Source organism: Phyllostomus discolor, chromosome 9, assembly GCF_004126475.2.
Source record: "Phyllostomus discolor isolate MPI-MPIP mPhyDis1 chromosome 9, mPhyDis1.pri.v3, whole genome shotgun sequence".
Classification (NCBI taxonomy): Eukaryota; Metazoa; Chordata; class Mammalia; order Chiroptera; family Phyllostomidae; genus Phyllostomus; species Phyllostomus discolor.
In genome coordinates this window covers 53,834,388-53,859,294 of record NC_040911.2, presented here as the reverse complement: position 1 = coordinate 53,859,294, position 24,907 = coordinate 53,834,388, and the positions used below count along the sequence as shown (strand labels likewise).

The 24,907-nt window shown below is 43.5% G+C and overlaps 1 protein-coding gene and 1 pseudogene across 8 annotated transcripts in view; both read left to right on the top strand.

Annotated features, from left to right (window-relative positions):
• SLC41A3 (solute carrier family 41 member 3) overlaps positions 1–24,907 on the top strand; it is a 76,827-nt gene that overhangs the window by 12,578 nt on the left and 39,342 nt on the right. For 5 of the 8 annotated variants that reach the window (XM_036009371.1, XM_036009370.1, XM_036009372.1 and 2 more), the window contains exon 2: positions 9,092–9,378. In XM_036009371.1, coding sequence (XP_035865264.1) covers positions 9,124–9,378 — 255 coding nt within the window. In that variant the 5' untranslated portion in view covers positions 9,092–9,123. Of the gene's footprint in view, positions 1–9,090; positions 9,379–21,565; positions 22,863–24,907 lie in introns of those variants that run through there. The other 3 variants (XM_028524835.2, XM_036009373.1, XM_036009369.1) reach the window with 3 other exon arrangements.
• LOC114506982 lies at positions 3,353–6,756 on the top strand (annotated as a pseudogene).

Genomic DNA, 24,907 nt, shown 5'->3' with positions numbered 1-24,907 from the left:
ATGTTGTATAACCTCTTTAACATGTCACTGCATTCAGATTATTAGTGTTTTGTTGAAGATAGTTGTGTCTAGATTCATAGACATGTTGGTCTGTATTTTTCTTCCTCCGGTTTTCTTTGTCTGATTTTAGTATCAGGGTAATACTGGCCTCATAGAACAAGTTGGGAAGTATTCCCTCCTCCTGTACTTTTTTGGAAGAGTTTGTGAAGGGCTAGGCTTAATTCTTCAGACTTGGTAGACTTAGTAGACCAGTGAAGCCATCTGATCTTGGACTTTTCTTCATGAGAATCTTTTTATAACTAATTCAAGTTTTTCACTATTATAGCTCTATTAAAAATTTTAAATTTCTTGAGTTAGTTTTGTTTGTGTGTTTCTAGGAATTTGTCCATTTCATCTAGGTTTTCTAATTTGTTGATGTAGTTATTCATAGTATTTCCTCATAATCATTTTTATATTTGTAAATTTAGAAATAATGGACCCTCTTAAGTATTTGAATCTTATCTCTTTATTTCTTTGTCAGTTTAGGTAGAGTTTTGTCAATTTTTCCAAAGGTCCAATTTTTGGTTTTGTTGATTTTCTCTACTATTTTTCTATTCCCTATTCCACTTATCACTACCTCTACTCTTATCTTTATTACTTCCTGCCCTCTACTTTTTTTGTATGTTCTTTGTATGACTTTAAAAGTGAAAAATTAAGTTGAGCTCTTCTTTTTAATATTGGCATTTTACAGCTATAAATTTCTTTCTAAGCACTGGGTTCACAGGCCTCAGGAGTTTGGGTATGTTGTATTTTCATTTTTATTCATCTCAAATATTTTTCTGATTTCTCTTATGATTTTTTCTTTGACCCATTATTTAAGAGCATATTGATTAAAACATTTGTGAATATTCCTCACTTACATTTGTTATTTATTTCTCATTTCAATCCATTGTAATTAGAGAACATACTTTGTATGATTTAAATCCTTTCAAATTGAGACTTTTTAAAAAAAATGACACTTTTATCTTTTAAAAAAGATTTTATTTATTTACTTTTAGAGAGGGGAAGGGTTTGAGAAAGAGGGAGAGAAACATCAATGTGTGGTTGCCTCTTGAGCACACCCTACAGGGGACCTGGTCTGCAACCCAGGCATGCCCTGGCTGGGCCTCAAACTGGTGACCCTTTGGTTTGCAGGCTGTTACGCAATACACTAAGCCACACCAGCCAAGGCTTGTCCACCCCCCCCCCCCCCCATATAGGGTCTGTCTTGGAGAATGTTTCATGTACATTTATAAGAATGTATATTCTGCTGTTACTGGGTAGAGTGTTGCATAGATGTCTGTTTGATCTAATTAGCTTATGGAGTTTTTCAAGTCATCTCTTTTCTTACAGATTTTCTGTCTAATTGTTCTATTCATTATTGAAAGTGGAGTACTGAAGTCTGCAGCTATTATAGTTGAATTGTCTTTTTCTACCTTCAATTTTGCCAAGTTTTTCTTCATGTATTTTGTGGCTATGTTGTTAGGTGTATATATACTTATAATTGCCATGTCTTCTTGGTATGTTAAATCTTTAATCATTTTCAAGTGTCTTTCTTTTTAGTGACAGTTTTCTCCTAGTATCTCTTTTGCCTGATATTACTAAAGCACTCCAGCTCTCTTTGGTTATTGTTTTCATGGTATACCTTTTTTTCATAGCATATCTTTTAAAATCCTTTTACTTTCAACCCATCCACTTATGTTAATGTAATTACTTATAAGATAGGATTTATATGTGCCCTAATACACGGTGCCCATTTGTTTTCCGTGTCTTATGTTTTTTTCTGTTCTTTAATCCCCATTACTGTCTTCTTTTGAATTAGATGGATATTTATCTAATGTATCATTTATCTAGTATATCATTTTTATTCTTTTGTCCTTTTTAATATATATATATTTTAGTTATGTTCTTAGTAGTTGCTATTAGGATTATAATTACCACCTTAGTTTATAATATTCTAACTCAAATTAATAGCAACTTAATTTCACTAGTATATAAAACTTTGCTCCTGTTCAGCTCTATATACATTCCCTTTGTCCTCTTATTGTCATATAAGTGGCACCATTATACATTGCGTGCTCATTAACACTTGTTTATAATTACTGTGTTATACTGTTGTCTTTAAATCAAATATGAGAAAAAAGTTACTAACAAAAAATGCATGTATACAATTTTTACATTTGCCTATGTAGTGCCTCTATTTTGCTCTTTATTTCTTTATGTGGATTTGAAGTACTGCCTTCAGTACTTCAGATACTTTTATTTCAGACTGAGAGATATCCTTTGCTGTGTTAATGACATATTCTCTCAGTTTTTGTTTGTCCGGGAATCTCTTAATTTCTCCTTCATATTTGAAGTATATTTTTGCTGCTTATAGAACTCTTATTTGCTGGGTCAAAAGGCAGATCCATTTTTAGTTTTCTGAGAAAATTCCATACTGTTTTCCATAGTGTTTGTATCAGTCTGCAATCCCACCAAGAGTGCACTAGGGTCTCCTTTTCTCCACAACCTCTCCAACACTTGTTTGTTGCTTTGTTTATGATGGCCATTCTGACTGGTGTAAAGTGGTATCTCATTGTGGTTTTAATTTGCATCTCTCTGATAACTAGCGATATTGAACATCGTTTCATGTGTCTCTGGATCCTCTGTATGTCCTCCTTGGAGAAGTGTCTGTTCAAGTCCTTTGCCCATTTTTTAATTGGGTTGCTTGTCTTCTTAGAGTAGAGTTGTGTAAGTTCTTTATATATTTTGAAGATTAACCCCTTGTCTGAGGTATTGTTGGCAAATATGTTTTCCCATACAGTTGGTTCTCTTTTTATTTTAATACTGTTTTCTTCAACTGTTCAGAAGCTTTTTATTTTGATTATATCCTAAGAACCCTGAAACACCAATCCAAAAGAACCTATGCACTGCAGTATTCATAGCAGCACAATTTACAATAGCCAAGTGTTGGAAGCAACCTAGATGCCCATCAGTAAATGAATGGATCAAAAAACTATGGTACATTTACACAATGGAATTCTATGCAGCAGAAAGAAAGAAGGAGCTCCTACCCTTTGTGACAGCATGGATGTAACTGGAAAGCATTATGCTAAGTGAAATAAGCCAGGCAGTGAAAGACAAATACCATATGATCTCACCTTTTTAACAGGAGCCTAAAGAACAAAACAAAGAAACAAGCAAAATATAACCAAAGACACTGAAATAGAGAACAGTCTGACAGTGTTCAGAAGGGAGAGCAGGGGGCATTTCAGGGGAATTTCAGGGGAAAAGGGGAAGGGTTTACCGGAAGAAGTATAAAAGACACATGGATAAAACTAGGGGTGGGGAGGAGGGCAGCGGTAAGATGGCAGAATCATCTGAACTCTTCACCATGGCCTCCAGCCCTGCCTGCCCTCGGAAAAGCAATGATCCTCTCACCTCCAGCCCTGGGTGAAGCTCCTGGAGGGCAGATGCCCTAACCTCCAGCATGGTGACCTTCCTCCATTTGAGGATGAGTCTGAGGGGCTACTAGGCACAGAGGGGCCCCTGGAGGAGGAGGATGGAGAGGAACTTATTGGAGATGGCATGGAGAGGGACTACCGTGCCATCCCAGAGATAGACACCTATGAGGCTGATGGACTGGCATTGGATGATGAAGATATAGAGGAGCTGACAGCCAGTCAGAGGGTGGCAGCAGAGCGGGCCATGCAGCAGTGTGATTGTGAGGCTGGCCAGGGCCTGAGTCCCATGTGACGTGGGCTCTTGTATGACAGTGATGAGGAGGATGAGGATCACCCCGCTCGGAAGCGCCCCCAAGTGGAACAGGCCACAGAGGATGGCGAGGAGGATGAGGAGATGATAGAGACCACTGAGAACCTAGAGGACCTTAAGGGCCACTCTGTGTGTGAGTGGGTAAGCATAGCAGGCCCCTGACTGGAGACCCACCATCTCTTCAAGAATTTCCTGCGCACCCATGTGGACAGCCATGGCCACAACGTCTTCAAAGAGCGAATCAGTGACATGTGCAAAGAGAATCGTGAAAGCCTGGTAAACTATGAGGACCTGGCAGCCAGGGAGCATGTCCTGGCATACTTCCTGCCAGAAGCACCAGTAGAAATGCTATAGATCTTCAATGAGGCTGCTCTGGAGGTGGTGCTGGCCATGTACCCTAAGTACAACCGTATTACCAGCTGCATACACGTGTGCATCTCCCACCTGCCTCTGGTGGAGGAGCTGCGCTTGGCTGAGGCAGCTGCACCTGAACCAGCTGATCCGTACAAGTAGGGTGGTGACCAGCTGCATAGGTGCCCCAGCTCAACATGGTCAAGTACAACTGCAACAAGTGCAGCTTCGTGCTGGGGCCTTTCTCTCAGTCACAGAACCAAGAGGTGAAGCCCAGCTCCTGCCCTGAGTGCCAGTCAGCTGGCCCCTTTGAAGTCAACATGGAAGAGACCATCTATCAGAACTACCAGCGCATCCACATTCAAGAGAGTCCTGGCAAAGTGGCGGCTGGCCATGTGCCCTGCTCCAAGGACGCTATTCTTCTTGCCGATTTGGTGGACAGCTGCAAGCCAGGAGACGAGATAGAGCTGACTGGTATCTACCACAACAACTATAATGGTTCCCTCAACAATGCCAATGGCTTCCCTGTCTTTGCCACAGTCATCTTAGCAAGCCACATTGCCAAGAAGGACAACAAGTTTGCCATGGGGGAACTGAGTGACGAACATATAAAGATGATCACCAGCCTCTCCAAGGACCAGCAGATCGGGGAGAAGATCTTTGCCAGTATTGCTCCCTCCATCTACTGGCATGAAGACATCAAGAGAGGCCTAGCACTCGCTCTGTTTGGAGGGGAGCCCAAAAACCCAGGGGACAAGCACAAGGTGAGAGGCGATATCATTGTGCTTTTGTGTGGAGATCCTGGCACAGCCAAGTCTCAGTTCCTCAAATATGTTGAGAAAGTGTCTAGCCGCGCCATCTTCACCACTGGCCGGGGGCTTTAGCCGTGGGCCTCACAGCATATGTCCAGAGGCACCCTGTCAGCCGCGAGTGAACCTTAGAAGCTGGAGCCTTGGTTCTGGCTGACCGAGGAGTATGTCTCATCGATGAATTTGATGAGATGAATGACCAGAACAGAACCGGCATCCACGAAGCCATGGAACAACAGAGTATCTCCATCTCAAAGGCTGGTATCATCACCTCCCTGCAGGCTTGCTGCACTGTCATTGCCGCTGCCAACCCCATAGGGGGCCGCTATGACCCCTCACTGACCTTCTCAGAAAACGTGGACCTCACAAAGCCCATCATTTCCCACTTCGACATCCTATGTGTGGTGAGGGACACAGTGGACCCAGACCAGGATAAGATGCTGGCCCGTTTTGTGGTTGGCAGCCATGTTAGACACCATCCTAGCAACAAGGAAGAGGAGAGGCTGGGCAGTGCCCAAGAGCCCACCATGTCCAACATGTATGGCATGGAGCCCCTGCCACAGGAAGTCCTGAAGAAGTATATCATCTATGCCAAGAAGAAGGTCCATCCAAAGCTCAATCAGATGGACCAGGACAAGGTGGCCAAGATGTACAGTGACCTGAGGAAAGAATCCATGGCAACAGGCAGCATCCCCATCACAGTGCGGCACATCGAGTCCATGATCTGCATGGCAGAGGTCCACGCACACATCCACCTGCGGGACTACATGATAGAGGATGATGTCAACATGGTTATCCGTGTGATGCTGGAGAGCTTTATCGACACACAGAAGTTCAGTGTCATGCACAGCATGTGGAAGACATTTGCCTGCTACCTTTCATTCTGGCATGATAACAATGAGCTGTTACTCTTCATACTGAAGCAGTTAGTGGCAGAGCAAGTGACTTACCAACGCAACCACTTTGGGGCCCAGCAGGACACTATTGAAGTGCCTGAGAAGGATTTGGTGGACAAGGTCCATCAAATTATCATCCACAACTTCTCTGCCTTTTATGACAGTGAGCTCTTTTGGATGAACAAGTTTAGCCGTGATCTGAAGCTGAAGATGATCCTCCATCAGTTCTGAGCCTCCGCAGTCTCCTCATTCTGGCTGCGAAGTAATTCTGGTGCTCACTTTACTTTGTCTTTCAGGGATACAAAAACAAACCACTGGGGGACACAGAGTGTGGTGAGGGCTGGCAGCTGAACCGTCTGACTTCCCAAAGTCTGCTGGGCTTGGGCTATGGCTGGGAATGTTGCCTTTACTTCTCCCTTTCTTCTTGTCTTATCATCTTAGGTGGGCATGATTTGCCTGTGTTTCTTTTTCAACTGCTCAGTAACTCACCACTCGAAGTCTGCTTCCCTTTCATCCTGGATCGAGTCTGGTGTGTTCAAGATACCCACTGTTTTTAAGTGACTGAGCATATAAGGGTGTTATGAGAACTGTTGCCTTCTTGGCTTGAATTCTATGTCCTTACTGTTTTGGTAACTTTGGCTGAAGAGCAAGTTCAAGATATTGGTAGTATTTTTCTGAAGTCTATCCTGCAGGTATATCTAGGCTTCTGCAAGTAGAAAAATCATGTAGGCAGAAAAAGAGTACAATCCCTCTACCCTCTAATGACACAGCTTGGTTTCCTACAGGTGGAAGGGTCAGAGGGGTTGATACGATAATGAAGATTACTGCATACCCTGGCTGTGTTCATCTATTTTTCCTACCTAGTCGTTTCCCCATTTTCTCATTGTTTGTACATTCTCTTTCTGTGATTTGAATTTCTAATAAAATTATTTTTTTCCAGTATTTCTAAATACTGGAAAAAAAACTAGGGGTTGATGGAAATGGGAGGGAGAAGGGAAGGGCTGGGTGGGTGGGTTGGGATGGGAGTAAAAGATAGAAAATTGTATTGCAACAACAATTAAAATAAAAATATTTAAAAAATAAAAAATTAAAAAAAGAACTCTTATTTGACAGTATTGTTCTTTGAGCACTTTGTATATATCAGGTCATTGTCCTGGCCTCCATGGTTTGTCATGAAAAAAAGCTATTAGCCTTATTTAGGATTCCATGTATATGATGAGTTATTTTTCCTTGTTTTCAAAATTCTCTTTGTCTTTGCCTTTGCCTTCTGACAGTTTGATAATGATGTGTTTTAGTGTACACCTCTTTAAAATTTATCCTACTTAAAGTTTGTTGAGGGCTTGAATGTGTAAATTTTAAAATCAGATTTGGAAAGCTTTTTCCCACTTTGTTTTCAGATATTCTTTTGGACCCATTTACTCTTATCTTTTTGAGACTTCCATTACATGTATGTGGGTATGCTTGATGGTATCTTACAGGTCTGAGAACTTGTTCATTTTCCTTTTTGTTCTTTTGATTGGATAATCTCTGTTGATGTATTTTTCAGTTAAACAACTCTTTATTCTCTTTGCTCAGATCTACTGTTGAACTCCTCTAGGGAATTTTACATTTCAGCTATTCTGCTTTGCAAATCCAGAATTTTTATTTGGTTCTTTTAAAAATAATTTTTATTGATATTCTCTATTTGGTTAAACTTCATTTTCATACTTTAGTTTTTTATGCACGGTTCCTCAAGTTTTTAAAATATATTTAAAATAGCTAATTTAAAGTTTTTGCCTAGTTAGTCATTGTCTGGGCTTCCTCAGGAATAATTTTTATTACCAGCTTTTTTCCTGGTGTATGGGCCATGATTTAATGTTTCTTTGCATGTCTTTTTTTAAAGTTGAAAACTGGACATTTAAAGTTATATAATGTGACAACTGGGCAACTCAAGATTCTCCCGTCTTAGGGTTTTTTGTTATTGCTGCTTATTGTAATTGTTATTTGTTTAGTGACTTTTCTGAACTAATTCTTTAGTCTATATTCTTCATTGTATGTGGTCACTGAAGTCTCTACTTAGTGGTCAGGTAAGCCTCCTAGTCTTTGCCCAGTGGTTCTGTGTGCATGTTGAGGCACACCTTTTACATTCACATTCAGTCAGGTAGTTACAACTGTGCCTTAATCTTCACTTTCTCCCTGTGCAGAGCCCCCAAATTAGCTGGGGATGAGAGAGCTTAGGACCTTCTCAGGTACTTCCTGAATATATGCTCAGCTCAATATGGGTGGCCTTCTAGATTCCCAGACATATGTAGGAACTTTTTAAAGGCTGTATAGGCATCTCTTTCCCTAGCTTTTCCTTTTAGGTTTTTGGTTAGTGTATTATTTATCCCAACTATTATCTACTGTTGCGGGCAGCCACAAAGTGCCTATAATTGTTTTCAACAAATACCCCAATGGAAAAACCTTTTTACACTAAGCAACCTATAAGTCAGGTGAAATATAGACTGCAGGTGGATCTTCTTTTGAACCACAGAATAGATCTAATAATGAAAATTTTTTTGGAATGAGGCTTTGAAAAAGCTCTCCAGAGGTGTCCAAACTTTTAGCATCTCTGGGCCACACTGGAAGGAGAAGAGTTGTCTTGAGCCACACATTAGAATATATTATGACACATAATCACAAAAAAACTCAATGTTTTAAGAAAATGTATGATTTTGTGTTGGGCCTCATTCACAGCCATCCTGGGCTGCTTGCAGCCCATGGGCCACAAGTTGGACACCCCTAACTTCTGTTCCCTCCTGTTTTTAGGATGGCTGCAGATTAAAAGAGCAGAGGATAGGACTAAGGCAAGTTGAAACATTGTGGACATTACAGTGTTGCTGTTCTTCCTGCGACTCAGCATTTTCTCTTGAATAAATCTGTGTTGCTGCAAGTCTTTGATTTCCAGAATTTTGAAAAAGTTTATGCTGACAATTTTCTGTTGCTTTTTTGGAGAGAATTTTCATGGGTCCTTATATCACTGGTTTTGCTGGTTCCAGTTCATGTATTTTAATGCTTTGTTCTGTGTGTGTGTGTATTTTTTCTCAAATGTGTGCATAATAAATTAAAAAGTTTGTTAATTGGGGTTGTAGGAGACCATGTGGAGTAGTCACCAAATGAAGGGCTGTGAATTGACTGGAATAATGCCAGCCTCTGTTAGACAGAAGGGCCTGAGACCTTACAGTTATCAGCCCCATTGGGGGTCAAGAACTCTGTCCTACCACCCCTGTTGCTTTGTGTCTCCAGGTTAAGGCTACCAGGAGCTCAGCTGTGCTCACATGGATGGGACAAAGACCCGACAGCGGAGGCCAGAGGAGGTAGGGCTGCCATACACCCTCAACCCAGGAAGACTCCCTGCAGCCTCAGAAGATGGACCTCGGAGTGTCCCTGAGAGCCAGAGGGTGACCACTAAACCTCTGAGGACTGAGCTCAGTAGGGAGACTGCCTTAGCCATTGGTTTTCAGGTGACAGTGCCCTTCATGTTTGCAGGCCTGGGACTGTCTGGGGCTGGCATACTTTTGGACTATTTTCAGGTAAGAGGGAACTAAATGTGGATGATGGTGGTGGGGGCACTGTCAATGTCACCCTAAAGCACAGGTGGCAAACACAAGTCCTGTGGGCTGAATCTGGCCCTCCACCTTGTTTTATCTGGCTCAGCACCTTGTTTCAACTTGACAGCAGCACTGAGCTCCTTGCCCCTAATTAAGGAGTAGTTATAGTCTCCTAAAATTTATATAGTCCTAAAATTACATTTGGCCCTTTGAAGGCAACTATGAGGCTGATGTGGCCTCCCAGTGAAAATGAATTTGACGCCCCTGCCCTAAAGAGTGGCAGCTACATGTTGGGCCCAGCTTGAGGAACTTGGGGCAGGGCCTCCTCTTCTCAAATATGGCTTTTCTATAAATTGGTAAAGGTTCTTTTAGTTACTGGTGACAGAGACTAAATATAACCTAAGTTAAGCTTTGAAAGACAATTTATTAGTTCATACAATTGAAATATCTAAGAGTTTGAATGTAATGTAAGGTATGGCATAATCCAAGTGCTTAAATGATATCAGGATGCTGGCTCTTTCTTTATCTCTCAACTCTGGGGAGGGTGGCCCTTTGCAATCTTTCCTTTGTATGTGTACTTTTTTTAAAGAGAGAGATCTCTTTGTCAATATCCATATCAGTTGCCAAAAGTGTGATGTCAAATGGTCACTCCTATTCCAGTCACTGTTGTTTGAGGGATGGCATTCTTTGTTTGGCCAGCCTGACTTATGTTGTGTTCACTCTCTGCAGTGAGGCAGGTGCCCCTGGGTTTACACTTTACCAGAATCCCATAGAGTGAGGAACTGGGTGTTACCCATCAGATAAAAAAGTTATCCATGTACCATATGTTTCCTGTTCTCCCTCCATCAAAGCCCCATTCCTATCTTCAGCATGATCTTCAGAAGTCTTCCCCAGAAAAGCATATTAAAAAGCACATTACCCAAGAATACTTTAAGTCATTACTGGCTACATCTTTGCTGTGAACAAAGATTGTCTTGAGTGGGACAAGCTGGGAGAAGCAGGGCTGACATGTCCAACAGTCTCTGAGTCTGCCTCACTCACAGGGACTCTGCACCACAGGGGTCTCTGTGTCTTGCCCCTCACTGATTTGGAACCAGTCAAGGTTTAAATCCCAGTCTGCCACTTAGCTTTAAGGCTGGTGGTTTAATTTTTTTTGAAGGAACACTTAAAAATTAGGACATTTCATGTAAAAATCTGAATTCCTATTTTATCTTAAAAACCTGGCAACTCTTGAAACATTGTACCCACATTCCCTCAGAGTCACAGTGGTTCCTGCCCACTCTAGGTATCTGTGGTCTCTCGTTTACCACAGTTTCTACCACTCCCTCTTCTCATCCACCTCATCTAAAGTGAGATGTTTTACCATCTCACTTTACTCTGTTACCTGCCCGGCCTTGCCTTTGACTGGGGTTCTTAGTGACCCTCCCAACATCCTAGCTGTCCAGTTCCTCAAAACATGACAGCACCAGTGACTGCGAGCTCCACTCCCAGGTTCTACCTGGACCTCATCAGGACCCAGGATGGCTGTCTCTTGGAATTCCTGTCCCAGACTGACCCAGTCCCATTCTCTGTGTTTGGGTCTCTCTGTGACTGCAGACCCTCATCTGTCTTCTTCCTGCCAAGGGCCCGATGCTCCCTAACCCCACAATCTTCTTTAGTCCCTGGACTGTCAGCACTGCTATAACCTTGAGTACCTCAGCACCTGGCTTTCACATCACAGGAGTTCTACATCCCAAAGATTTCCTCCCATGGATTTCTTCTTCCCTACTCCACAGCCACCTCCCACCACCCTCACCACCAGCCTCCAGTCTCCTCACCTCCCTCCTTACTCTGGCCTTACTCTCTGCAGTCCATTCTCTATACCAGTGATTTTCAAGAAATCTATTTTATTGAGTGTTTCTACCAGTATAATATAGTCAGCATGTATCCTTTATATGAACACACATTGATATATATACCCACATATATATCACATATATGTGTGTATTTATATATACATTGATGTTATATTTATATGCATATTCATATATATATAAATTCCCTATACATATATACATTGGTTTAGAAATTAAACATACAGACACAAGCACATACACACATAGATTTATAAATTATATATAAGGAGGCAGTGTAATAGTATACTGTATTGCTTAAGAGCCCAAACTTTGGGGCTAAACTAACTGGGTTTCAGTTTGACCATAGTTACTTGAACCAGTTGCTCTCTATTCCCCAGTTTTCTCTTCTGTAAATTAGAACTTACCCTATAAGGCTGTTAAGAGGGCTATAAAATGCTTGTAACAGTGCCTTGCATTAGAAAGCACCAAGTGAAGGTTAACTGTTGTTATTCTTATTTTCATTAATAATCTGTCACATCTAGTACTGTGTGTATTCTCAAGAACTTACACAAAGGGATAAAAATTAGGTATAAATATTTATTCTAGCATTTCTTCCATGTGCCATTGGATTGTCTGTATCCTACATGGGGATCACTGCCTGAGTGCTCTGTCGGGGATCTCCACGATGTAGATCTTTCTGAATTGTAAAATCTCTGTTGATTTCTCTATTGCCAGTGGGATAAAACCCAGACTCCTGAAATGGGCATCTGAGAGTCTTGGGCTCACATTGGCTGTATCAGTTAGGATAGTTTTAGCCTCAAGCACCAGAAAACACAACCAATATTGGGTTAAGTAAGAAGGGAATATGTCATCTTCCAAAAAGAGATTTTCAGGACAGGGTGATTCCTGGGTTGGAAAGTGATGTCATCACCAACCAACGATACCTACAATCCAGGATCATTCCAAATTCTTGCCAGATCAGCTTTGTTTTCATGGCCTCATCATGTCCAGAGAGAGATGAGTGGGCCATCTGTTCTGGTTCCTCCTTCTTAAGCACAAGCATACTTCCTTAGGAGAGCTCCCAACTTTTTAGTGGCCAGATTTGAGGCACATCCCACTTTGAAACCAAACACAGGCAAAGGGAATGGAATGGCTATAACTGGCTGGGCCTGATTGACCTGAGCAGAGGAGAGGGTCACCTGCTCCATGAGGTGGGTTCCTTTGTGCACTTAGGGTCTGTGAGGAAAGATGAAAAGGTTCACTGATGCCCTACAGGCTCAATGCTGGCATGGCTGCCATTCTGCAGCTCTACCCATCCAGGCTGGCTTTCATCACTTGGGCTAGCATAGCCTACTTTTAGTCTCCTTGATCTTTAACAATCTGATAGATGGAAAATTGCATTTCATTGTATACTATATTAGCTTCTATTGCTGTGTAACAAGTTATCTTCAAACTTAGCTACATGAAACAGCACTCATGTATTACTTCTTGGTTGCAGTGGGCCAAGATCCAGCTTAGGTTGGTTTTCTGCTTCATGGTCTCTCATGAGGCTGCAAGCCAAAATGTCAGCCATGAGCTTAGTTATCCATCCTGCTCACTCAATGGTGTGGGCAGAATTCAGCTCCTGGACAGATTATTGGACTGAAGGCCTCAGTTCTTTACTGGTTATTGCCCGAAGGCCACTTTGAATTCTTTCCCCTGTGGATGTCTCCAACATGGCAGCTTGTTTTGTCAAAGTGTATAGTCATAGAAGGAAATAGAATTTGCTAGCAAGACAGAAATTACTCTTTTGAAACCTAATCACAGAAGCAACATCTTTACTTCTTGGCTAGAAGCAAGTCACTGAGCTCAGCCCACACTTGAGGGAAGAGATTACATGCAGTACTTGAAGTCAGTGCATAAATGTCAATACATGAAGCAGGGATCACTGGGACATCACTGAGAGCTGCCTACTATGTTCTTTCTAGTGTAATTTGCATTTCTTATGAATGAGTAAGCTTGAATATCTTTGGATATTTCTGTTTTATATTCTTTGCTCATATTTCTGTGGAGTAGGTATTCTTTTTCTTATTGCTACCTAAGCTCTCTTTATACATTAGGGTAATTGCCATTTAATTTTGATTTGGGTTGTAAATATGCTTTCTATTTTTTTACTTTTAACTTTGCTTTTGATGTTTTTTTGATATATATAATTATGTTGTCAGATTAATGCTCGGCCTTTTAAAGTTCTGAACCTGTGTCTTCCTTAGAAGCAGAAGCTGTCTCTTAGACAGTTCTCCAGCTCCTGCATGCCACACAGGCCAGCATATATTATGGAGTTAGGGAATGTGTTCATTTGAAGGCAGTATTTGTTCTGAGTCTGCTCTGTTTGTGTTATGTATGTATATCAGAAGTTCAAAACTGGCAAGCCATCAACATTGTGCTGGTCTACATAGTGGTCAGGGTCTAATGAGGGTGGGGTGGAGACAAAATGGAGGGAGGATCCAATGGATCACACCTCAGCAAAGATACAGAGCAGCCTAGGAAAGCAGGGAGGGCAAGTGGTCTGGCTGAGGGGGGAGGCAAGGGGATGGAGAGTTATATGAGGGAAGAAATTATTGACTGGATTGGGTTATGCAGCTGGTGAGGCAGGCCTGTGGTGATTGCCTTCCCTTCACCCCACTGGTGAGGGAGGGATTCCCACCCTAGTCTTGTGGGGATGGTTGAACACATGGCACCTAACACTGGACAGCTGAGATCAACAACAGGTTATTAATCACATGTAATCACAGCCTGGGAGAGGATAGTGCATGTCACACAGGGCCCAAGCATATGAACCTGCAGGGACTATAGGAGGTACTCTGTGGCATCGAAAGCTTGGGGGAGCCCCTGTGTTCTGCAGGAGGGTATGACTGGGTTGTTCACAGCCTAGTAGGGAACTAGAGCTTCCACTTAGATAAGAAGGCACAGTCACCATGAAAAGAAGTGTTGTGGGCTAGGGGACCTTATCTGTGGGAGCAGAGTGGGAAGGGCCTTGTTCTTAGGCTATTTAGGGACCACCTGTTTTTTCCCAGATGTCATAACAGCACATAATTCTACTAGTTTTAGGCCTTTCACTACATTGACCCCTGATGTCTTGATGCCGACTTAAACCTTGGTGGTGACTGGGACTTCTAGGGAGCAGATGAAGTGCCTCCCTAGCAAGCAAAGCAGGCTCCTGACCAGGAGGGAGAGAGCCCCATGATGAACTTATATGGGTCCCCCTCTGTGGCCAATAATTGTAGTTGAAGGACTTGGAGTGGTTGTGCAAGAAGTGTATATCCCCAGGGAGCATGAATCCACATTAATCAATGTCAAATTTATTAATTGCCTTAGCAGGGGTCTACTCGCCAACTTGTAACTTAAATATGTGGATTTAAAAAAGGGGTTCTATGGAGAGTAATGTCACAGGGTGATTGGACTGTAAATTCCTAACTGGGCAGTCATGGTGGGTAATCACAGCCCAGGTATACAACTTCTTTAGTGAAAGGTTTTCAGCCAGCACTATTCATTGTTCTTGTGCATCTAATATAACATACCTTTGAAATACCAGAAGTAATACCCCTTGAAGTGGGTATTAACCCTCATGAGTACATATAATTTAAACTATTCTATAATTCAGTCCCCACATTGCTCTCTCCAGTCTTCCTTATTTCCCCTCCTTAATTTCAAATGCATAAAAGAAGCTACAAAACTGTTATTCTTGGGAGCATTTGAAATCTTGCTCCTCAGCATATGTTGTCAGTTTGGCTCAAATAAACTCTTATAAAAATTTTCTACAGGTTTGGATGTTTCTTTTTCTTTTTTAAAAAATAATTAAAAAATATTTTTAGTGATTTTTGAAAGAGGGAGAGAAGAGAAAGGGAGAGAACTATCAATTTGTTGTTCCACTTATTTGTGCATTCATTGATTGATTCTTGTATTTGCTGTGACCAGAGATTGAGCTGCAATCATGGCATATTGGATTGATGCTCAAACCAACTGAGCTGCCTGGCCAGAACTTGGGTGTTTCTTTTGCTAACATTGCTCACTCAGTGAACTCAAGTTGACCCCACATAGCCAAGGAGCCTGGGAGAGGGGTGACTCCCTCTGGCAGTGTGGCATCTGGCAAGGAACTGAAGACAGGGAGGCCACTCCCACTTGCTGGTGGGATATGCCAGAGGGTGGCTTCTTCCCATATTGAGGAGGCCTTGGTAGCTGTGCCTCCCAAGGCTTCACTGGGCATCTGGGTGCTGATGGCCAAAGACCAGGGTCGGTGAGAACCTCTCTTTTCAAGAGTGCCCAGTATGCAACCAAGAATTGTTGCTCTGTTGATGTATATAATGCAGGCAAGGAGGGCAGTTTCTTGTAACAGAGGCCCTTAGGCAACTTATTGTAGGTAGTCCAGACACTTCAGGAAGCCTGGGTGGAGATTGCTAAAGTCTCTCTCTACAGTGAGTCTCTGAGGGTACTGGTAGGAGTGCTGGCTGATTTTAATTTGGACAGATTTTAGTCTAGAACCTTTTGTTGGAGGTGCTCATTCATGGCAGGCTGCTTTGCAAGTGACAGCATTAGTGGGCATAAGTAAAATTTGTAGATCAGGATTGTGTTGCCTCCAGAATCCAAAAAGGATGAAAAGATGTTGGGCATTGTAGATGCTGAGAGGTCAATATCTCTTTTTTGACAGTGTCGAGGATTGCCCTTGGTTTACCAAATCATTTTTAGGAATTTGACCAAGGTGGCAAATTGCCCCACATGTGGGATAATGGTCCATCCTTTTCTTGTGAGCTCCATTGTATTTGATGTCTGTAATTAGTATGTTCAAGTGAGTCTTCATGGAGAGGGATGTCTTGAGGGTAATGTCAGACCTGTGTTCCTGGAGAAAGGCACATGCACTTAAGATCTTGCCTGGAAAGTCTGTGTGATGACAGAGTTGGTGATAACCAGATGAGAAGCCTGGAAAAGATGCATTGTGTCCCTTCAGAGCTGAAGATCACTGTGGCTGAGAGACGTTGAAATAGGAACTGAGCAGAACACATTAGCCAGATCTGTAGTAGCAAATACTGGTTGCTGATTGGAGTCAGTAATCTCAATAACATTAGTATTGGGAATGGAGGTCTCAGTGGATGGCACCACAGCATATAGTAGTGGTCATCCACAATGAAGCATGTGATATTCTTTCCAGGTTTAAGAACAGGCCAAATTGGACTTTTAAAAGGAGAAGCAGTGGGGATAATTATGCCTTCACTAATTAGGTCTTGTATGAAAAATTTCAATCCTTGAAGGCCCTGTGTTAGCTTCACATTGGGCTGTATTAACTATTTTAACTGGGTGGTGGGTGGAGGGGGTGGTCCATGGAGTCCCATTTTGTCAAGCCAACTTTAAAGTCAGACCAGGTGGCAGGTGTGCCATAGAGCACCTGCCAGACACAAACTGTACCTGAAGGCACCTGACATTGGAATATGGTCCGTTAACAATAGTTCTTGCCTTAGGGGCAAGGGTGACACTTTAGGGTGGGAGGAGATGACAGTGCCAAGGTCAGGTGACCAAACATGGAGCAGCGTAGGCACAAGCTAACCAGTAATTAGTGGCTCCATCCCAGGTGGTCTTCATTGTGTCAGGAGCTAGTCAGCAAAGAATAGTGAAACCTGGCCAGGTGCCCTGTGTCAGCACTGGGCTGTCCTGTTCCTGATGTCAGTTGTTTTGAATGCCTCTTCTTCACTCCATTGGTGAGGGTGGGATTCCAGCCCTGGAATTATGAAATGGCTGAACTCGTGACCACAGCACTGGACAAATGAGATCACAGAGTTTATCAGTCACGTGTTTTCACAGCCCAAGGGAGAAGGGCACTGCTTACCACACAGGGCCACATGGGTTGTGCTTGGGAGCAGGGTGAATTGCCAAGAGCTGTGGGAAGCGGGCTTTTATAGTAACAACAGGGTGAGGTGCTCACTGGTTCCTGTGGGAGGGTGAGATTAGCTTGTTTGAATAATCTCATGGGCTGGCAGGAACTAAAATCTACTGCTCAGGGATAATTAGGAACTGTGCCCCATGCCCCTTATAAGAAGCATTGCTTAGCTAGGGGACCTTATCCACCAGAGCAGAGACGGGAAAGGAAGTTGCAGTCGGGCCATGGTTTCGCCAGATGTTAAGGCAGCAAATCATCATAATTTTAGGCTTTACACCCTCAACCTATGGAAGGCTGACTGGGTTTCATTTTCTCTTTGTACCATTCTTTTTATTTATTTATTCATTTATTCATTCATTCACTCCTTCATGTAACATTTGTATGTGTGCCATGGGCCAGCACTGTGCTGGTCGCTGTGGTAGACACAAGCACCAGGCCCTGCTCTGATGACCATCAAAGTTGAGACGGGAGAAATAGACAGTAGATGTACAAGCCAATGTTAGAAAGCAGTAAGGGGTCTGAAGAAAATAAAGCTAGGTGATATGCTCCAGCCTTGGAGAGGGAAGCAGAGAAACCTTTCTGAGTAGATGGTGGAGTGAGGCCTGAGTGACATGAAGGAGCTGCTTGGAGAAACTTCATGAAAGCAAGTTGGACGGGGATGGGAGCGAGTGAGCGATTCAGTCTATTTTTACTTGTGGGTGGGTTCTGTTAGCCAAATCAGAAGCAGAAAATAAAGAACCTTTCCCTTTCCTGTTATTGAAAATATAATTGGCTTGATTTCTGAGAACGTAGCAAGATGGGGAAGAATTCAGGCCTTTGAAATTGACCATTGGCCCTGGATGGGAGGCTCAGTTGGTTGGAGTGTTGTCCCATACATTGAAAGGTTGTGGGTTCAATTTCCAGTCAGGTCACATACCTAGGTTGTGTGTTTGATCCCTGCTGGGCCATGTACAGGAGGCAACCCATCAATGTTTCTTTCTCACATCAATATTTCTCTCTTGCTTTTCCTTTCTCTAAAATCAATAAACATATCCTCAGGTCAGGATTTAAAAAAAATTAAAAAAGAATGACCATTTGGCTCAAAACCAGCCCAGGCTCAAGGTGATCCATGAAAGGAATAGGAGGCCTTTGAAAGGTATACTACTGGGAAAATAACCAGTTCCCACTGAAGAATAAGAAGTGAAAGCTAGGAATGGCAATATGCATTCCAGAGCTCTTTGCTCTCCCTCTGCAGACCCTCCTAACTGTCCTGCGGTGACAACCCCCTGAAAATCAAGGGGGGGTTGGAACAGATGAGTGGTTCTGATGCCTCAGTCTTGGGGATCTGATTCATTGATCTATGCAGGGGTTGGGCTGCATGTTTCAGGAGCTCCCAGATAGTTCTGTTGGCATTGTGGATTGAAATCCACCAATGCAGTCCCACCCGTCATGTTGAAGGGCTGTGGGTGAATTAGAGGCACATGCAAGGGCAGGGACTTGTTACAGGTCACCCAGAAAACCACCTGATGCTTAACCCAGATTCTACCCTCTACTTGGTACAGACCTGGAATCTATTTCAATAGTTTAAACTCTTTGAGATTTTCCACTGTGCTACTGAACTATTTTAAAAATCACATTCTTGATTTTTTTGGATTATGATCCAATAAACTGTGTTCACATACTTTGTTCTCAAGTTGCACAGGAAAGTAATTTTTCTCATGTAACAACATCTTTTATTTATTTGTGATGACAGTTTATGTTTCTATGGTTATAAAAGCAAATAATCAAAACAGAATATACTGAAACTTGTAAAATAAAGGTCACTTACACTTCTACCACTCAAACATAACCACTTTGAGCATTTTGGTGTATGTCCTGCTGAACTTTTTCACTACTTATATGTCTGTGTGCGTGACTATATGTGTGTGTTTATCTTAACTTCTTATTTGATTTTTTAAACAAAAATGAGAAACATTTTTGTAATGATTTATAACCTGCTTATTAGGACTCTATATGAAATTATGCAAGTGATTATTTTCATATCTTCTGAACTAGTGAGAATGGTTCAGGGTCCCATTGTGTATGATTATATATTGTATTATGTCTGACCACATTCAAAACTATAAGAAAATCACAGGAGTTGCTGAAGTCAGAAGAAGGTGATCGCTTTTTGAGGCCTCTCCAGTTGTGTGCTGTGGGAGTGGTGTATTGAGTGTCTCAGGCTAGCTGAGAGGGGTTCTGTTTTAAATTAGTTAGCTCCCTTAAGCCAGTGAACTTCTAACTTCCACAACTCTTTTCTCAGAAACTCGCCATTTCTTTCAGTCTCCTACTTGTTTAGACTAATTTGAACCAATAGACCCAGAGCACTGATGGCAGATAATGGCAGACAGGAGAAAGGTCAGGGAGTGGACAGCGGTGGATGGTAGTGGAGGCAGTCTGCACTGGGAAGTCCAGAGCTGAAGGTCTTAGTCCTGCCTGTGATATTAATTGGGAGAACCTTTAAGTGCCTAGGGAAGGCAGTGCTTGCTAGTAAACATCCTGGAAATATTTTGGTAATTGATTTAACATGAAATGATTCACTGTTAAAGGAAATTGGGAAGTAGGGACTGCCACACAAAAGAAAGTGAAGATCTGTCATTCTTTCATTCATTTGTTCGTTTGCTGGTCATTAATTGCTTATGGGTAGTTGACTCTGTGCTATGCTCTCATCCTTGTTTTTCCTTCTAAGCACTTTTCACAGTTCATAATTACATTTTCGTTTTATGATTATCTACTACACTAGAAGCTCTATACATGCCTGTTTCATCAATAGATGCACAGATGCACTGCATCTGTTAGACCAGAGTCTGGCATATATTAGGCCTGAGTACTAATTTGTGGAGTAAATTAATGAATAATTTCCCCTGCTGTGAAGATTGCAGCAGTGAGTCAGCCAGATTCCATTCTCAAGAGGAGCACAGGCCAGGAAGGGAGAGTAGATTTATGTGCAGTTCATGCTTGCGTTAAGTGAACTTACCTTCAGAGAGGTTCAGAAAAAAAGTACATTGGGAATTCTGGTGAAGTAGATGTTAGACTATGGCCAGGAAGCTTGGGAGGCCTCAAAGACAAGGTGGCATTTCAATTGGCCATGAGGCTAGGCAGGAGTTCGTCCTAGGTCATATGTGGAGCCTATAGAAGGAGCTGCGTGAGCATAGGTACAACCCATGGGAGGGTCCACAGGAAGTTCCTTCTGTGGTGTGTAGTATTATATGACCAGAGACTAGAAAGAGAGAGGGCTCAAATGGATGCTTTTATATCCCTTAAATTATAAAAAGCCTTGACTGCCTGGCCACAAATCTAAACTTCTCAGGTAGTAAGTTGACAGCTAATGATACTTGGGCAAATGGCTTGGAGATGTACTGTAGGATGTTAGTATGAAGATCATGTTTTACTACTGGTGGGCAGATGGGTTAGGAGGTAATAAGGGCCATGGTGAAGGTCATGTCCATTAGGTGGTTAAGAGGGGCAGATGCAAGAGAGATTTGGGGGCAGGTAGACTGGACGTGGGGTTGAAGTTGTCAGGGGAGGGGCCATGAGTGAGTTTTGAGTTTCTTGCAGAACCATTCATTGAGTCTGGAAACTTAGAGAAAGAGATTTGGAAGCAATAATCATGAAAGTTGAGTTTGAAGTACTTGTCCCTCTCCATAATGGGGTTAAATACAGTCTGAAAGCTCAAGATAGAGTATCTGGTCTGGAGAGAGAAGGCTGGGAGTTGTTGGCTTATGTGAGCTGAGTAAAGTTAAGGGTGAGGATGAGGTTCCACAAAATGTCCTGATTATTTACTGCTATGCAATAAACCACACCAAAATTTTGTGACTTATTTGAAGCCAGTCATTCAGTTTGATCACAAATCTGTAGGTCTGTGGGTTGGGCTCAGTGAGAATAGTTGTCTGCTGATTGCAACATCTGCAAGGGTGGCTTGCTAGGCACTCTACCTAATCCAAGATTGTTCACATGACATAACAGTTACATCTGGCTGAACTGGAACCTCAGCAAGCATTTTGGGCTGGAACCCCTATATGTGGCCTCTCCATGTGACCACTTGGGCTTCCGCATAACACCGTGGCTGGGTTTCGAGCATAAACATCTCACGAGGTGTGAAGTGGAAGCTGTCAGTTTCTTAAGATCTGGGCCTAGAATCAGACTGGCACAGTGTCTCTTCCACTGTGTTTTACTAGTCTAGCCATCCCAGATTGAAGAGGAGGAGACAGAACTTTAACTCTCAATGGAAGGAATGCCAAAGACATTTAGAGCTCATTATATCTGGCTCCTGGGAGGGGCTTCAAAATACCTGTTGAAAGAATGAGTAAATGAATGGTGTGGGGGAAGTTGCAGTGAAAGGAGTATCTGGGGCTTGAGGGAAATGGTTACTGGAGACACTTGGCCTGAGTTGGTGAGGAAAGAGGATAGGAATGGGGAGGTTGCTATGATGCAGACTGGTGAGGGCTGTGAATGTTAGGAGAAGGTGGCAGGACTTGAGCCAGGATGGACAGGGCACTATCTAAGTGCTTAAGAGGACTGTGGTTTAGGAGCAGGAGTAGAGGTTAGGCCTAGACCAGGTTCAAGGTGAGGTCCTCAGGTCCATGAGTAAGTGTGCATGGAGCCCTCAACTTTGGGCTTCTGCTGGCTATGTCCTTAATCCCTGCTCCAATCTGCCCCCAGGGCTGGCCATTCTGTTCCTGGCACCTGTGGAATGCATAGTGGACAAACCGAACAATAGAATTCCTGGAAGTCAGAGGTGGCACCCTAGCCCCCTCTGGGCCAGGTTGGTCTTACCTATGTAGCAGATGAGAGAGTGTGGTCCCTTTGGAAGCATGTTTACAAATCTTTTGGGCCCATGAGGGAACAGGGCTATAATTCCTCTGAACACAACTTCTTCATGTGGCTGTGACCCTCTGAACTTTGAAGTGGAGATGACTATAGGTGTGTCTTCCTTGGGGACCTGCAGACCCTCAGAGGGCTACAGGCCTGACCTAAGGAGTGGGTTGTTCATGCTGATATTTCTCTAGACCCTTATCTGCCAAGAGTAGAGGCCGTCAGGGCACACTTAGAGAGGTGGGCAGGCCTCCACGTGGCCCTTGCCAAGGCCAGACCTCACATGGCTCTATTTCGGTGTTCAGCCTGAGCCAGTGGGGGCCAGAGGGCTGGATGCTTTCAAGGTCATACAGAGGAACAGTGAACTTTCTTGTGGCAGGCTAGCTAAGGGAGGTCCTGGCTGACGTAGCAGCCACTCTCTGAAGAAAACTTGATCTGCAAAGAGCAGATGGACAGCAGGAGCTGGCTGAGGCCCCAAAAGAGGCTCTGAGTCACACTGGCCTCTTTTCCTCACTTGTTTTCTCTGACCCTTGGCTGAGGGGCAGTTGGGGAACACTCCACAGGTACGAGGCCCTTGGCTGCTCTGTATTTGTGGACCTCTTAGGAAACGTATCCTGGTGGGGGCTAGGAGGACAGAGGATGGAGGGCTCCCTTGGCTTGGACGTCTTGTTCTCAAGAATGTGGTCAATGGCCTGATCATGGTGGTCACCCAACTGAATCTGGAGCTTCGCTTTCAAGGCAAGAAGCTGCGAGGCTTCAGCTGTGAGCTCACCCGGTCATCCCACGGGGTCTTCCCTGAGACTGCCTTCACCATCATATGCCAGATCATGGTGCCCCTTCTGCTCTCAGGACTGGGCATGATGACTGCTGGCCTGGTGATGAGCACCATCCAAGTGCGTACTGGGCCTCTGTGGGACAGTGTGGGGCCCAGGGTTAGGGGGCCAGGGTTCCCAGGAGTGGGACTGCAACCTTGAACTAGGCCTTGAGGCCTGAGAGTGTGGGTCCTCCAGAGACCTCAGTGTCTGAGATTTATAGAAGCTTTTGATGACCCTCTCTGAAGGTCAGCCTGCATGAGCTATGTTAGCCACAAAAACTCAAACCAGAGGGGAGAGAAGAGGGAATTTCAGGGGGGAATGGGTAGGGATTACAGGAACAAATTTGGAGGACACATGGACAAAAACTAGGGGTGGGGGGTAATGGGGGGAAGGGGGGAGGGTTGGGTGGATGGGCTGGAACGGGAGTAGGGGGGAGAAAACTGTACTTGAACAATGATTGAAATAAAAATAAATAAATAAATAAATACAAAAAAAAAAAAAAAAAAGCTCAAACCGTTTTCTTTCCAGGGAATGCAGACTCACTGGCAGGGCCTGAGGGATTCAAATCCTGGCTGTGCTGTTTGCTCATATCTGAGGGAACTCGTTGGTGTCCCCCTGCCTCAGTTTTTTCATCTGCAGAGGGGACTAATAAATATACCCACGTTGCAGGACTGTGAAGATGGATGACTGAGTGCATCTTGTGTTGTGGCCTGAGGGTGATGGCCACTCTTCCCTCCTACCCCCAGAATCTTCGTGGGGCTCTTCTGTGGAAGTACAAGGGACAGAGGCTGGGCTGGGGGTCCAGGCCAGTAAGGGGCTGTGGTGGTCTCCATTGAGTAGAGGCATTTGTTGGGAGGCCCTCGAGTGATCGCACACTGGTGTTTGCTTCTCCTGGTCTATTTATGTTCATAGGTTGGCTCAGGTAGAGGCTTTGTCCTGTGTACTTAAACATTTCTTATATAGTAAGTGTGTTATTTTAGAAAACTTACAAAATGTACATAAATGAAGGAGGGTGGGTGCCTATAACATTCGTCAATATCATGCAGTGTATCTATCAAGAACATCTAAACACATAAATTTGTGGTATCATAGTACATAATGTGCTTTATAATCTGTAAAATTCAATTTAGTTTTTTAACCTATGGGACACCCCAGATAGCATTCCTCCTTCCTCAGTACACACAGCATCTCCTTATTAATGGCCACCCAGCATTACCCTTTGCGCCTCTCTTTGAGTTGGAGAAGGGTGAACAACCCCCAATCTGGTCTCTTGGTCTCTGAATGAGACTCATGATGCCTCCCATGTAGCCTCTGCTTGCACACCTCAGTGGATGGGGCACTCACTAGTCCTGGGCCTGGGGTAGCTATTGCATACTGACCAGCTTAACATTAGAATCTTGTGTTCACCTGGGCTTTCGACCTAGATACCCATCTCTTCTGCCTTTGAGCTTCACTTCTGGAGCTGCTCCAAGAGTCTGTCACCCCTGCCCTAACACCCTCCTGCAGATACTGGGAAAAGAGACTCTGCCCTGCGTCTCCTCTTTTTGACCTCCACAGCTGCCTCAGGTGGAGCAGAGTTTGGAGCCTCTTCTCCCGATTGTGTGTCCCCCAGTTGCTGTAACCTGGGAGGGTGTCTTGTCAGTTGAGAGAGCTTGGTAGAATCTGGAAAATATGGTGGGATATTGGAGACAGAGGATATGGGATTGTGCCTGACCATTGGCAGAAGTGGCACAGTAGGCCAGTCCAAGAGGAAGTCTATCCGGAGGGCAGAGTAACTTTCTGGATTGTGTGTTAAGGTACCATCTGGGACACCAGCGTGAAGAAAAAGGTGTGTCTTGGGGAAGGCTGTCTGCGAATTCAATCCTTGAGCCATTCGTTTTTAGGAGCCAGCAGCTGGGAGAAAGAGAAATAGCTTTTAAAGTCACAGCCTTTTCCTTCTTCTCACTTCACAGTCATGGTTCTTTGACTCCAGTTTGATGTGAAGTTCAAGGGCATTTGAGTTTCCCTGGCTCCTGAACCTCCACCACCTTTTTACTGCCCACCACTACTGAGCAACGAAGAAAGCACCTTTGATAACACTACTCCATGGGAAGTCCCTCAGCAAGAGATGGGGTCCTGGTTCC